Below are 15,599 nucleotides of genomic sequence, written 5' to 3'. Positions count from 1 at the left end.
GTATAAATATCACATCTCTGTACTAGCATTTTCTAAAACTTCCGAAATATGGATGACCAGCTTCCAGTCACCTTTCGGTCCATCTCCAGGCCTTCTGACCTAGGGAAACAGGATCAGCCCTCTTCCCACCCTACCCCGACCCTGGCCCCTGCCCCAAACTGTTGGACCCTCAAGGCCCATCTGGAGGGCTGGAGCTTAAGTGAGGAGTAATCTCCTCTCTGCAGGAAGACCAACCAAATTTTATTACAGATTCTATCACAATACAAGGGCTGGTCCTTCTGTGATTGAGCTAATCCCGTCACCACGTAAATCAATAGGAGACCCACAGGAGGTGATTTGATTTAGGATGTTCATTTGGGGAAGCTAGTCTTCCTAGAACATTGAAGCCAAAATAGTGCCTGGGCACTTCCACAATAAATGCCAAGTGTAGCTCACAAGGACCAGATCTGTTAATAAAATAAATTCAGATCCCTCCAAATAAAAATTCAGACACATTTTAGGCTCCTCAGTTCAGTGGGCTGAATCCCTGAATCTACTAAATTATTATGGAAAAACTCTTATCTCTGCCTGTCAAAAATCACTGCTGTCTTGGTGGGGGTGTATGTGTGGGGGCCCTTTGGGGAGGGATGAATTGCTTCATAATAACTTAGATTATGTGCAGTGTAGCATCATCTTGAAGAGTGCCACATACTTGAAGAGGCACAACACAGGATCTGCGACAGAGCCGACCCAGTCCAGGTGACAGGGGCCAGAAGGGAGATGGGTGTCTCCCACATGGATTGCTGATAAGTGACAGAGTGAGACTTCTAATCCAGCCCCTTGACTCAGTCCAGCATCCCTTCTCTGTGGACAGCTAGGCGACCTCTGGAAGAGACAGGGTGAGGGTTCTGGGTATGATTTTGGCTAAGAGGGGGGCTGTGGCCTCTAGGATAGCCCAGCTTGCCTCAGGGCCTCCTGCCTCTTAAGTGGGTAGGGGCAGGCTAGCGTCTAGGCCGTCTGTAAGGGGGATGCAAGGGGCCTGATTCTGCAGCATGGGGCAGGCCTTGAGTGTCTGTCCAGGGAGCTGATCACACTCGGCCAGGGGGAGTGAGGTGGGAGAAGTTGCATCTAGTGCAGAAAAGAGAAAAATGTGAGGAAAATGAATCCCCAGGTTCCAGGTTCCCTGGCAGAAGCCCTGTGAACAAGGATTTGGTTTGTCCCTGTGGGGCCTCCTACCATACCTCCTGTGCTCTCACCTCCATTCAGGGTGACTCACGCCTGCAGAAAGGATGAATCATGTCAGTTACGAAACCAAAGGGCTCCTGAGAGGGAGGCTGGAAAGGACCCGGGGAAGCCACCTCCACAGATCCTGCTTTCTCCCCACCCCTCCTGCCCCCTATTGCCCCACCTCTATCTGCCAAGCCACAGACTCGAGCGAGCTCTCCATAGGAATTTCTTCTGGAAACAGGACATCGGATCAGTGGTCGTCTTGCCTTCCCACCTCAAGGCCTTCTGGGGCCTATGTTTTGTTTTCTCTCCTGTATTCATCCGGGTAAAGGCTTGCTTTCCACGTGTCACCAGTTGGGACCAAGGGGTCCTGAAAGTAATGGGAGAAGAGATCCTGAAGCAGCCCTCACCTCTCCCCACTTGCTTGTTCACAGTGTGAACACTTCCATAATTCTCCAGGGTGCACCAAATAATTACCTGCTGCATTCTAGGCTGCTCGAGGCAGTAGGGGCAAGGATGATTCAACTCACTTTCCCACTGACTGGTACCAGCTCACCGGGAGCTTTTAAGAGTCTACACGAGTGAACACCTACCATGTGGCAGGCCCTGGGCTCATAAAAACAAACGTTTATGGACAGCTTATCGCCCCGCAAGAGCTCATGTCATCCTCAAAACAGCCCTACGGGGTGGATACTGTTGTCATCCCCATTTACAGGTGGAGCCCTGCGCTCAGCAGGGACAGCGACGTGCCCAAGATCACACAGAAAACGAAGCAGACAGCTTGGGGATTCACCTGTACCACCTGCTTCTCCAGGGTCGGCTGCGCCGCGGGGTTTCTGCTGTGCACTCCTTGAGTCCGGCTAATCTGTCAGCGGTCTAGGCCCCACTTAACGTGCCTCTCCAATCAGGCCTCGTTCTCCACCGGGCCATGACTCTGTCTTTCCTTGTGGCTTCTTTCCCTTGGAACCCAGAGCCCGTGCAAACCCACCATCTCACACTGAGATGAGCAAGGCCACCCTTCAATGAGATTAAACTCGACCCGGTGGGTGAGGCCTCCAGGATGCCCGACGGGTGGGAGGGCTCGGGCCTGAGCTCCCCGGTCTGGACTCACCTGAGCTGCCCCGGGCGGGGGGAGCCTCTCGGGGCTCCTGGTAGAACGTGCTGGGGGTGGACAGGGCCGCCGCTCGGGGCCGCCCTGGGCCTGTGTCCCGAGAGCCCTAAAAGTCTGCGAGAAGTTCCCCGGTGGGGGGCGTCTCGGGCCTCCCCCGCCGCCCGCCCGCACCGCCCGGTGCCCCCCTCCCCCCACCCCCCGGCTCGCGCTGGTCCCGGTGCGAGCCGCTGGAGCGCGGGCCCAGGGGCGCCACCGGGCCGCGCGGGCGGGAACGCGCCGCGGCCGCCTCCTCCTCCCTCGCTCCCGCCCGCAGCGGCGGCGGCGGCGCTTCCCCGGCGCGGAGCGGCTTTAAAAGGCGGCACCCCACCCCCCCGGCGCACTCGCCGCTCGGGCGCCGCGCGAGCCTGCCGCTGCCATGCCTCCGCGCGCGCCTCCTGCGCCCGGGCCCCGGCCGCCTCCCCGGGCCGCCGCCGTGGACGCCGTGGACGCGGGGGGCGCCGGCGGGCCCGGGCTCCGGTCGCTCGCGCCGCGCCCCTGGCGCTGGCTGCTGCTGCTCGCGCTGCCCGCCGCCTGCTCCGCGCCGCCGCCGCGCCCCGTCTACACCAACCACTGGGCAGTGCAAGTGCTGGGCGGCCCGGCCGCGGCGGACCGCGTGGCCGCGGCGCACGGCTACCTCAACTTGGGCCAGGTGAGTGCGGCCGGCCCCGCGCGCCCAAAACTTTCCCGGCCGCCGGTGGGCACGGCGCGAGGGGGCGCCTCCTTCCGGCCCGCGGCGCGGCGGCCGCGCGCGGGCAGGGGTCCCGATCGGCTCGGCCCTCGCGGTCGGGGGGCGGCCGCGGCGCCCGGCGGGGAGTTGCCTGGGGAGGCGGGACGCTCGGCGGGACCCATCGGGTGGCCCCAGGGCGCCCACTCGGGCCTGGAGCGCCGCGGGCAGTTCCGCCGGCCGGGCGGCCCGGCGCGGGCACCTGCCCGGCGGGGCGGGAGAGGGAGCCGGTCTCGGGCGCCGCGCTCTGCCCGCGGGCGCTGTCCTCAGTGCCCACCAAGCTCTCCCTGGCCTCGGATCCCCGCTCCGCCACACCGGACCCGCTGTCCTCGACGGGGGGCGGCGCGGGGCTCCGGACCCTGAGCGCGCCGGGCGGCCCCGCGGCTTGGTGGTGACACGCGCTTGGCCCAGAGGCTCGGGGACCCGTGCTGACTCGGTGTCCGCGGCTCCAGGAGGGAGGGCGGCCCGGAGCCTGGAAGCAGCCGTCAGAGGCTTTGCAGGCAGCTCAGGACCCTGCACCCACGCGGTGGTCTGGAGGCAGGGGTCCTGCGTTTAAGACCCCTTCCGGCACCGGCACCGGGGAGTTGGCTTTGATTCTGAGCTTCTGTCGCTGTTCTCAGGGCTGGTCTCCACACTAGCTGTATGACCTTAGGCGAGTCACTTTCCCATCCCATCTTCAACTGTAGGGACGGTGGCAGTCTGTACTGGCTGCATTTGTTGGGAAGATCAGTGTTGTCGGGCAGCAAAACCCCAGGCCGGGCCCTAACCCTGGTCAGTGAGCCCAGAGCCCTCCCACGGCCTGGGCCATCGCTATCACTGTCAATTAGCAAGAGAGGACAAGCCTTGGGCACGAAGGTGGCATTACCCCAAAGGAGGCTGAGGCAGGTCCCTCCCCCCCCGCCCCCCCCCCCTGCATTGCGCCAACCCCACAGAATGGCAGCGGGGCAAGGGATTGATTTGTGGCCCGTGGAGGGGCAACAGACTGAAGTGTGCGGTCCCACCAGGGGACCTCTCCGTGCAGTTAACAAATCTCCTACAAACTCCACACTTAGAGGGATGAAGCAAAGCGACAGGGAAGCGCCAGCTCATAACTCAAACCCTAGTGCCAGGCGGTGTTAAATTTAGTTTCATCATTACCCGTGACAGAAGCCAGCAAAGTGTGGTGTGGCCCCAATGTAAATGACATTTCTTCTGCATCCTAAGTCCCGCACAGAAGCTGCTAATGTGAGATGTGTGGCCTTCCGGAAAAGTCAATTTCTGCGGCTTGCTCTGTACTTCAGGCGGCAGATCAGAGTGTGTCTGAAAGAATGCCACCGTATCTTTTTGTGTATCTTTTATACAGTTTGCTCAGGTCTCTTCAAACACCCTGTGATGGAAGATGTTGCCTTTGGGTAGCACTGGCTTCATTTCTACCTGTGGTTCCTAAATCTCCCCAGCTGATGGTCCAGCCTGAAGAAGGTGTTCCTCGGGGCGCCATCCCCGTTGGTTGCTAGGGCCCCCCGGCTCCTGCTACACTTCGCTGCTCTGCCCAGGTGGCCTGGCAATTTGTCTTCAGCTCAAAGTGACTCTCAAACTGCACGGTAAATTACAAAGTGCCTGGGTTTCTGGCTCCTATAATTAAAGGAGCAGAGGGGAGCTGAAGTTGAGCCGTGAAGCTCCTGGACATGGCAATGAGAGGCACACACAATGCCTCCCCCTCACAGTTCCTGTCCCCCAGAATCAAAAATGCCAGGGCTTTGAAACAACTTCTGTCAGACTCACTGAGCTGAGTCTCATACACAGTGTGCTGTTGTCATTTTACCCGTGGGGGAGGTTCCTCCAGGTACCTACCTGCCCCGACCTGGGACCTTCTGGGGAGTCTCTCAAGGACCCTCCAGTTCTGTCCAATGCAGCCAGGGTAGACTGCCGTGGTGCCGTCGCTCAGCTTGGGAGGCAGGGTGTCATTCGCAAACGGAGGGATTAGTTGGTTGGGGATCCGAGCAGTCTCAGAGGCTGTGTGTGTGTGTGTGTGTGTGTGTGTGTATGTGTGTGTTTACTCAAGGAGAGCCTATTACTCTTTATTCCAAAACCAGCTTTTCTCCCTCCCTCCCCCAAGTAAACTGCTAATGTGGAAAAGGCCTGGAGCATTCCAACCTCTACCTATTCACTAAGAACTCTTTTAAAAACCTTATTTGCCTTTTTCAGCTGGGAGAATTCGTGACTCATAAATAAGATGTAGATATTATTAAGTTTGATTTATGGATAAGTAAACTGAGGGAAAACAAGGGATGGAAGCCGTTTGGGTCCACACAGTGTATGTCACCTCTGATAATTTTGCTCCCTGCTCTTTGTCTCCTGCTGCATTCTCTGGTCTGTGTCCTTTGTGAGACCCTTTCCCCAAACCCTTAATGGGCAACTAGTGTTATGCCTCCTACCTGCCCTGACTCACAGCCCTGCTGTGCTCATGGGTCTTTGTGATGCTCTAACTCCTGGCTCGATTGTTTTACTCTCTTTTATGCAACTGATAACCTGATTCCATGTATTTTAAGTGGTGCAAAAGTAATTGAGAGAGAGAGAGAGAGAGAGAGAGAGAGAGAGAGAGATGGATGCCTTTCAGACTGATAAAGGCTCTGGATCTTTTCCATTGAAAAATATGCATCAGCAGGAACCAAACTAGCCTCTTTTTTTACCCTTCCGTCCCAGATAATGCACCACAATGTTGAAAGAAAGAAAGAAAGAAAGAAAGAAAGAAAGAAAGAAAGAAAGAAAGAAAGAAAGAAAGAAAGAAAAGAAAGAAAAGAAGGAAGAAAGAAAGATTTGGAAGAGTCAAATGTCATTATTGACAGGTGGTATAAGTAACTACGTGGATAATCATTATTGACAGGTGGTATAAGTAACTACGTGGATAATCCAAGAGAATCTAGAGACTATTAGAATTAGTTATAGAATTGAACAGGGTGCTTCGTCACCGGTAGCTACCTATCCAACAGCAACACCTGAGAAGATAAAAGAAATGATAAAACACTGTAGCATAAAAGCTGTTAGAAACCTAGGAATAAATTTTTGAAAAAATGTGAAACTTCCAGGCAGAAAATTATAAAATATTGGAAAGATGTTTTGAAAGAAAGGTCTGAATAATGAAGGGATGAGCCATGTTCATTCATGGGAGGACTGATTATCACATGCCCCCTCCCCTGATTAATCTATAAATTCAGTGTAATTTAGTTGAAGTGCCAACAGGGTTTTATATGGGATATGAAGTCATACAACTGAATGCTAAAATTCACATGGAAGAGTAAGTTCCCAGAATCCCTGAGACGACTCTGAGAAGGGAGAAAAAGGAGGGGAGTGTGCTGTGCCAGGGAGCGGAACTGCCCATAAAGATGGTTTGACATTGGCCCAGGGATGGTCCCATCCATCAATGGGATCAACTCAAACCCGGGCACGTATGGGAACATGTATGTGCGAGTGGAAGAGTTACAAATGGGTGGGGAAGGGTGGGCATTTTAGTCAATGGCGCTTCAGATCCTTACCTCACCTTGCACTACACAATAGTAAATTCCAGCTAGAAATAAACAGAGTGGAATACCTTTATGACATTAGGACAGGAAAGGATTTCTTTTTTTTTTTTAATTTTTTTTTTAACATTTATTCATTTTTTTGAGACAGAGAGAGACAGAGCATGAATGGGGGAAGGTCAGAGAGAGAGGGAGACACAGAATCTGAAACAGGCTCCAGGCTCTGAGCTGTCAGCACAGAGCCCGACGTGGGGCTCGAACTCATGGACCGCGAGATCATGACCTGAGCCGAAGTCGGACGCCCAACCGACTGAGCCACCCAGGCGCCCCAGGAAAGGATTTCTTAAGACAGAAAAAGAACAAATAAAGGAAGAGGTTGATCCATGAAAAGTTCTGTGTAACAAACACATCACAACAGAGTTTAAAAGCACATAGTAGACTAGAAAACATATTTATATAACATATAGCACACAGGTTGGTGCCAAGATTATTTAAAAAGATATAAATCAATAAGTAACAGATAAGTGCCACGTAGAAAAATGGAGAAATGTATGAATAGGGAATTCAATGAAGAGGAAGCCCAAACGGCCAACGGACACGAGGAAAGCTGCTGGGCCTCCTGGGAGTTATGAGGACAGTGCAACACGAGGCAGTGACAACATAGCACTTCACACCATCAGATTGGCCGATGTGGAAAAGTGTTAGTATCAAGTGTTGACAAGGATGTGGAGCCACGGAACTTCCCGAGGCTGCTGGTCGAAGTGGAAATCGGTATAACTACTATGGAGAGCAATTTGGCCCTTGCCAATGAGGTAGAATTGCAACAGCAGGTTCATATCTAGGCTTCTACTGGGGAGAAGACCTTACGTAAGTGCACAAGGAGCCTTGCAGAGGAAGGTCACAGAAACATTTTTTAAATGAAAGGAAACACGTCCTAAATATCCATCAGTAGGAGAATGGAGAAATAAATCAAAATGGTCACATGATGGAATATTATACAATAGCTTGAAAGGAACTAACCAGGGACACCTGGGTGCCTCAGTTGGCTTAGCGTCTGACCCTTGATTTTGGCTCAGGTCATGAACGCAGGGTTGTGGGACCAAGCCCCGAGTTGGGCTTCACGCTGAGCATGGAGCTTGCTCAGGATTCTCTCTCTCTCTCTTTCTTTCTCTCTCTCTCTCCCTTTCCCTCTGCCCCCTCCCCCACTCACACACACACACACTCTCTCTCTCAAAGAAAAAAAGATAAGAAAGGAATTAATCAGATAAGTATCTACAGAGATAAATCTCTACATGTGAAAAGGCACATTGGCAGTGCACAGTGTAGTAGTATTTAAACTTTAAAAAACACACTAAGTAATTCTGTATTATTTGTGAATGCATACACATGTAGGAAGCATCCACATCAAGTTCAGGTTAATAGTAGAAGGGAGGGAGGGGGGAGAAACTGAGAGAGGAATGTCAAACTTTATCTGCAGTGTTATAATTCATAATATACACATATAGGGGCATACATGTGTGTATATATAACATATAAATTTGTGCTTTTGTGCTTTTCTTTGTATCAAAATTTATATATGGTGATGTGTACACGTGGGTGCAGACATGCACGTATATATGCACATACATATGTACACTTACGCACACACACGTACACACATATATGTCGATACACATGAAATGTTAAAGGGGGGGGAAAGAAAAGAAAAATGCACCTCACATGCGCACATTGTGGTGTTCCTGGATTGTCTGAAGACTGTCTGTGGACACACAGGTGGAGGAAGAAGCCCCTATTTAGGCCTCCTGAGCTGGGCCAGTCTGCTTGTCAAGCAATTGGTGACCTACAGAACCAGAATGCCTAGCTCAGATCACCAGGCTATTTGAGCAGAGCCAGACCCAGAGCCCTAGAACCCTGCTCTCAGCCATCACCCTCTCTCTTCTACCCCCTCTGTTTCTTTATTTTTTTAATTTTGTAATGTTTATTCGTTTTTTTGAGAGACAGAGCCAAAGCATGAGCTGGGGAGGGGCAGAGGGAGACCCAGAATCCGAAGCAGGGTCCAGGCTCTGAGCTGTCAACACAGAGCCCAACACAGGGCTTGAACTCACGAACCAGGAGATCATGACCTAAGCCGAAGTCGAATGCTTAACTGACTGAGCCACCAAGGTTCCCCTCCTCTGCTTCTTTCTCTTTCAAACCATTTGGTGGCCCACATGGCCCTCACTCTAACCTATATACATTGTAACCTTTGACCCCAATGACTCCAGGAAAAGACAGGTTATGCATGTGAAAGGGATGGCAACAAGATATTCTCACCAACCAAATCACAACATTTCAGCACCTGCAGCTTTTGGAAGTGATATTTATCTTAAAGGTGGTGCTTCGATACCATACTTTCCCTTGCATTTTTTGCTTTGCCTGGGGTATTGAGCTAATTTGTTGGTTCTGAGTCTGAACATAAAAAGGCAGGCTGGCTGCCAGGGCCCCTAAAAGATCTAAGAGCCTTAAATGATTTTGAACTTGCCTTAAATAGTTTTGCTTAAAATAGCTACAGCACGGGACATACCTGGCCCAGAATTTCAGGTGGGTCTGCTTAATTCACTTGTCAGCAGAGGAAAATTGTCATGCTGCAGACAGCTTGTTCTTACAATCAGAAAAAAAAAAAAAAAAAAAAAAAAAAAAAAGCTGAAGCTTTAGCCAGGTGTTAGAATAATGGGCCAGCATTTGTTCTGAGCAGAGTGTTGGGGGCTTGAGGGGGACAAGGGGAGGCCCAGAATAGCAGTCACCTGTGACCTAGTTATCTGGTTTTGATTTTCAGTCTGAGGCTGTCTTGTGTTAATACTCTGAGCCAAGAGCCATGCATGCAGGCTGGCCTGGGAGTAGAAATGGAGAGGTTCTGGGTGTGATGTGGTGGGGTGAGGGTGGAGAGAGAGATAAGATTGGGATTGTGAAGCTCGTGTATCATATGGTATCATACCCTCCGTTTGACATCTTTCTTCAGATGGTAACAGTGTTAAGTGGACAGGGTTTTATTTGAATAGACTGCCCTTGTAAGTCACGGGGACTGTGGTGGAGAGAGATGACTGAAGCTGAGTGGCTGTGCGTGGAGCCAGGTGGCCAGGAGGAGACTCTGAATCAGGCCAGAGTAGATGCTCAGCTGAACGGTCCCCTGGAAGAGTTTGGGTCTCTCGAGGCAGAAACCAACAGCGCAAGTGAGCAACAGAGCTGTGGACGGGGTGGAGAGCCCGAAGCACCTGCCTGAGGCCTCTGCCTGGCCTTGGGCTTTGGGTGACCCCAGGGCCCTGCAGGACCGTTCACACACTGCAGAACACCCTGGGCCCTTTTGGGTCTTGAGCCTTTGCACAGATTTTTGCCTCTAAGTTGCAGTTCCTCTGAGCCTCCACCGCCCAGGCCAGGGGGCTGATGCATCTCCCTCTCCTTCCAGGGCCCTGCAGTGGAGGGCTGGCTCTCTCCCTTCTGGCCTTTGGATTGTGGCTTGGCCTTGGCATTGACCAGAAGCCCTGGCACATGCTTGTGTCTAGCCAATGAATGTCTCTTCTGCAGGTGCTCCCACTCATGGAGCCCTTGTGCCACCCCTGCAAAGAGGTGTCACCAGGCCTGTTTAATCATGAGGAACGCTCAGGCCCAGTTCAGTTCTGACTTGTGCAGGTCACAAACCGGTGACTGACAGGCCAGGGTCTAAACCCATACACTCTGACCTGCCTTCCACTGTCATCACCTTTGGCTGACTGACCTTGGACCTGTTTCTCAGATACAGGTAAGCCATCGGGCCAGAAAGCCATCAGCTCACTGCTGCCATTGACAAAGAGCCTATGTGGACCCCACTGGCCACTGTTTCTCCTTCTTTCCACCTGGCTCACATGCACACGCACACACAATGCTGCGTGTCAGCACTTTTCCATCCAGAACACTTGGTGCTGGCTCCTTGTCATCGGTATTGAAACTTACATCTCTCCATTTGGGAGGGAAAAGTATGCCCCAATCCGTTTTGGTCCTTTGAGGATGGATGCTACACTCAGTTGCTCAAACTCTGCACACTATGAATGGAGGAATCATCCCTCACTGTAAACCTTCTCTTCTCTGTGTGGTCCCTGTCTCCAGAAAGGATTGGCAAACCCAGTGCCTGAGCTCGAGGACCGGAAGTCACCGCCTCCTCCCCCTGCTTCCATGCCTCCCGTCTGGTTTATAACTCAGCCTGTCTCGTGGGTCTCCTGGATGGCTCTCAGATCCCCCTGCTTTCCTGCTGCTGTTGTCCAGCACAGGCCGGGGGGCCTCTATCACCTCTCACCTGTCCATCCTGCTACCGGACCTCCTTCTGCCCTGGCCCCAACTCTCCTGAACCACTTCACGCTCTTGCTTCCCTTCAGGTTCCCTTATGCTATTCTTTCTCCCTGGGATGCCCTTCCCACCCCCTGGCTAGCCTCTTGTCCTTCCCAGCCACCTGCAGGCCTGCCCTCATTTCCCCAGCCCTCCTAGGCTCCCCAGCCCCCATCACCCCGACATTGCCTATTGGCTTGTTCATTTCTGCCACCAGGCTCTGGGCTTCCTGGGTAAGTCAATCCGTAGTTGGTCCTCTGGCTGCTCTTGAAGATCAGTTCCAATCCTGCCATTTCTCTGATCATGGAGGGGCCACTCCAGGGTGGCCAGAGGACATGCCCTCACTTATTCTGTGTTTGCTGTGTGCTCTCACTGGTGCTGGGCCCTCAGAGGTAAGAGATGTAGCCTCTGCCTGACCAGAGCCTCTTGGTTAGGAGGGAGGATGTGAGCGTTTGTGAAGGAGCAGGTGACACTCGTACATCTCCATGTCTGTTGGCTGAACCGTCTCCACCCCTACTTTTTGAATTTTAATCCCTTGTTTTTTGGAGTCACCTGGCAGACGGGCCCCTCCCGGGCTTGTGCCTGTGTTCCTGCATGGGGATGACCCCATGATGCCCTAGTTTGCTGCTAGGTGAGGTCAGCTACACAGAGCGCAAGGGCCAGCAGTGCCCCACCCTGGAGACCACCATGGTGCTTCAGACCCTATGGGCTCTCTCATCCCATCAAATCCCAGCTCTTCCTGATGTCCTTGAGCCTGTACTGTTGGAGGATTTTGAAGACCCGGTGGCAGGCACAAGGCCCTCTGTCCAGTGCTGCGGAGAACAGGGATGAATAGCCATCAACTGTTGGAAGGGAGCCTCATGCTCCATGGGATGGGATCGGCAGCTCAGGTTCCCATGGTAACCAGCCCATCAATGCCCTTAGTGTCAAGACAGTGGCACCGCTGAGAGGAAGAAACAGTCTCATTGTCTCCCCCTTGGTTGCTTGGGTGCAAAGCAGCGATGCTCCGCGGGGCCCCACAGCCTCTGGCCCGACGTGTGTTGCCGCCCTGCCGCATATGACCTGCTTGCAGAATCAGGGTCAGAAAGTGGCCATCGGCTTCAGCTTCCTACCCCTCCTTGGGGCCTTTACACTCCTGTCACTGGCTGACATCCAGTCATTTCCGGAGTCCTTGTTGGGTGAATCCGACTTCTCAGTGGGAAGAAACAGCCCAATGGATCAGACTCTTGAAGCTCTGGATGATGAGCCAGACTGCATTTGCCACAGGGGTGGATCAGTCTGCGCCCAGTGTTGGCAGGCGGGTTTCTGGAAGGGTCCTTGATTTCCAGAGGCTCTCCCCTTTGTTTCAAAAACTTGTGTGGATAGCTCTCAGAGATGACCTCCTGTGTTCATTCAACCAGCACCTCCTTCTTGCCCATGGGGGGCCCGAGTCTACTCCGGTGACCTTGTCAGCCTCTCCAGGGTGGACACAGTCTGGGGAGGTGGCAGAGAGGCAGGCAGGGCCACCCACTTGCCACGTAAGGGCCTGCATGCAGTTGTCCCTGGCTAGGAGAAGGCAAAGCTGTTCCTTTGCTAGCCCTGTCTCATGCCCTGTTCTCCACACTGGAAGCCGGGACTTTGCTCTGGATTTCCCTCATGTCCACATCCACTGGCCATGGCCCTGTCCACTCTGCCTCCTGGCTTCTCCCTTGCAGCCCTGCCTGCTCCCGGGACACTCACACTCTCTCTGGTAATACCTGGGTTACTGCCTCACTGTTCTCCCTGCCCCCTTCCAGGCCAGTTCCCACACTGCTGACTGGACAGTGCTTCAGGACCAAAATCCTCATGCCGTCCTTTCCCTGCTTTGAACCTGGCCAATGCTCTTGTGCAGCAAAGCCTCACTCTTTTGGCTCTTGGGGAGCAAACTATCCCTCTCTCTTGTTCTGGGTTGAAGGCCTCAACCCAGAGCCCTTCCTTTTGCCGTTTTCCAGCCACCCCTTTGCCATTCTGGAAACTTTCCCTATACTTTTTCTTTCTTTTGCACCTGCTATTGGTTGCTGTTATTTTAACCCCGGTGCCCATTCCCTGTATGTTCTGCCTGGCCAACGCTGCTCTTCAGAATTAGCCAAAGTGGTGTTTCCTGACCTGTCTGCTGCCTGGCAGGCCTGAGCACTGTGCTCTCAGAGCTCCACAGAGGGCCTCAGCTAGATCCCTGCCGTCCACCACACACACAGACATTGTGTGAGAGCATCTTGTCCTCATCTTTGTTCATTTCTGTTTCTTCAGGCCCTTGTCCCACTCACTGCCCCCACACCACCTCCCAGACATACCTGGTGACTGTGTTGCATTAGAGGGGGCATTTGAGTCACTGACATTATTGTCCCCACTGATTAAGAAGCACTGCTCTGATCATTACCCAAGAACCCTAGGAGTGACCCTGTTACACAGATGAGCAAACTGAGGCTCTGGGTATTTGAGTGACTTACTATAGCTTAGTAAATTTCAGAGCAAGGCTTTCAACTTGGACCACTTTGATTCCAGACCTCACTCACAGACGGTCCATGTTAGGAAAGGTTTCAGAGAGCTGGCGGCAGCTGGACTGGCCATGGAGCTTGAGTTGGGGTCCTCTAACTGGTAAGGTAGAGGGGTACAGTCCAGGCAGATGGAAGCTTGAGAAAGAAGGGACACTTAGGAAGGTGACTATGTAGTCCTATCCAGAAGGAGGATGACTGTAGGACCCTCCCTTCTTATCAGGTCTTGGCCTGGGGCTTCACTTCCAAGGTTTATCTTTGAAGGCGTAAAGGCTGCCTGCGGCATCCTTGACTTTGGAGTCCAAGAGTCCCAAGGGCAAGGAGCTTTCCTTGGACACTGATCCCCCCCCACCCCGCCCTCCGCCAAGGCTCCCAGGGACCTGTGTGTTTCCCACCCCAGGAGGAGAGTGGAACACCATGGAGCCAGATCTCTGACAAGAAGGTTGGAACCCCACAAGGAGAGAAGGGGCTTAATGAGGGGACAGCCTAGTTATAAAATTGTGTCATTACTTAAATTTTTTGGTGTAAGAGGAATACACACATGTATATTGAATATTTGAAACACATGAAAAAGAACAAAGAAAACTCCAAAAATCATTTATAATCCTACTACCCAAAGATAATCACCGTTAATGTCTTGGACCATGTCCTTTTCATTGTTTTTTTTTTAAACTGTGTATGGAGGTGGGGGCACGTGGGTGGTTCATTCGAATGAGTGTCCTACTCTTGATCTCAGCTCAGGTCATGAAGTCATGGTTTGTGGGATTGGAGTCCTGCATCTGACCGCCTAGAACCTGCTTGGGATTCTCTTTCTCCCTCTCTCTCTGCCCCTCTCCTGCCTCAAAATAAATAAACATTAAAAAAAAAAAACTTTGTGTGTGTGCACACTCATGCATGTACATGTGAGTATGTGCATACATATATTTATATATAAGTATGTACATATGCATATATGTATGCGCACACACACTCACACCTGGGTGTATGTCTTATACAAATAAGAGTGTACAGTTTTGCACCCCATACCTCCTAAGCCTAGAACTACTCTATGGTGTAATTTTTAAGGGCTGCCTCAGTGTATCATTTAGTGGCTGGCCCATACTTACTTCATCTTTCCCCTGACATTTTAGGTCAGTGGGTTCTTAGTGACTCGTTGGGGAGTCTGGTCTGGAAGGTGAGCACCATGCAGGGAGGCGGAAGGGGTTCCGTCACCGCCTCGTCTCCCACTGACATGACTTGCACCCCTGGTCACAGTGGCTCATCACAGTTCCCTGTGTCTCCCCTGTGTCACCAGCCTTGCAGAGGGTCCAGGACTTGATGACATTTGTTCACTTCAACTCATAAAGATTTTATTGAGCATATTTTTTATTTTATGAAGTTACATGTGTATTATGTAAATATTCTTCCATCGTAAAGAATTCAAACCGTGCAGATGTATAACGAGCAAAAATCCAAAATCTTCTTCCCCCTCCTCCCATCTCCAATTTCCTTCTTCCCCTAGATACCATCACACTTTAGCGTATGAGTGTCTGTTTCAGAAACGTACATGCACATAAAAGGTTTTATTTTTTTATATAAATGGGATCACACTAAACATGTTTTTCTGCACCTTGCTTTTCTGAAGCCTAACCATGTATCCTGGAAAGCTTTCCACTCTAGTGCATAAAGATCTACTCTGTTATGTGAAATGGTTTTAAGCTATTTTATGGATGTGACATTTTATTACATCATTTACCTATACTAATGTTCATTGATTTGCCTACAGTTTTGTTTTTGATTTTTTTTTTGGTATTATAAACAGCGTTGTGGTTATCATCCTTATGGATGCCTCTCTGTGTACGTGTATAAGAATTTCTGTACTGTACACAATTGCAAAAACAATAGTTATAATAATAATGATCACAGACACCCCTCTGGCCCTCATGTGCCAGGTAATTTTCCACGGGTTTTCCTGGTATTGACTCATTTAATCTTAGAAACTCTGTGAAGTAGGTGTTATTATTATCCTCATTTTACAGGAGGAAACCAAGCCACAGAGAGGTTGAATAACTTGGCCATGGATACACAGCATATACATGTCAGAGTTAAGATTTGAGTCAAGATGAGGCAAAGTATATATGCATGTTATATGGTACTAGGGATCGGCAGGTGGCTCTCCGGGCAGGTGGTACCAATTG

The 15,599-nt window shown here is 51.7% G+C and overlaps 1 protein-coding gene across 2 annotated transcripts in view; it reads left to right on the top strand.

The window, feature by feature from the left end:
* The first annotated feature begins 2,732 nt into the window (after positions 1-2,732).
* PCSK6 (proprotein convertase subtilisin/kexin type 6) overlaps positions 2,733-15,599 on the top strand; it is a 191,083-nt gene continuing 178,216 nt past the window's right edge. For both annotated transcript variants that reach the window (XM_042988222.1, XM_042988221.1), the window contains exon 1: positions 2,733-3,005. In XM_042988222.1, coding sequence (XP_042844156.1) covers positions 2,733-3,005 — 273 coding nt within the window. The remainder of the gene's footprint in view (positions 3,006-15,599) is intronic.

Source organism: Panthera tigris, chromosome B3, assembly GCF_018350195.1.
Source record: "Panthera tigris isolate Pti1 chromosome B3, P.tigris_Pti1_mat1.1, whole genome shotgun sequence".
Classification (NCBI taxonomy): Eukaryota; Metazoa; Chordata; class Mammalia; order Carnivora; family Felidae; genus Panthera; species Panthera tigris.
The sequence above is the reverse complement of the archived record's forward strand: the minus strand, read 5'-3'. Positions and strand labels throughout refer to the sequence as shown.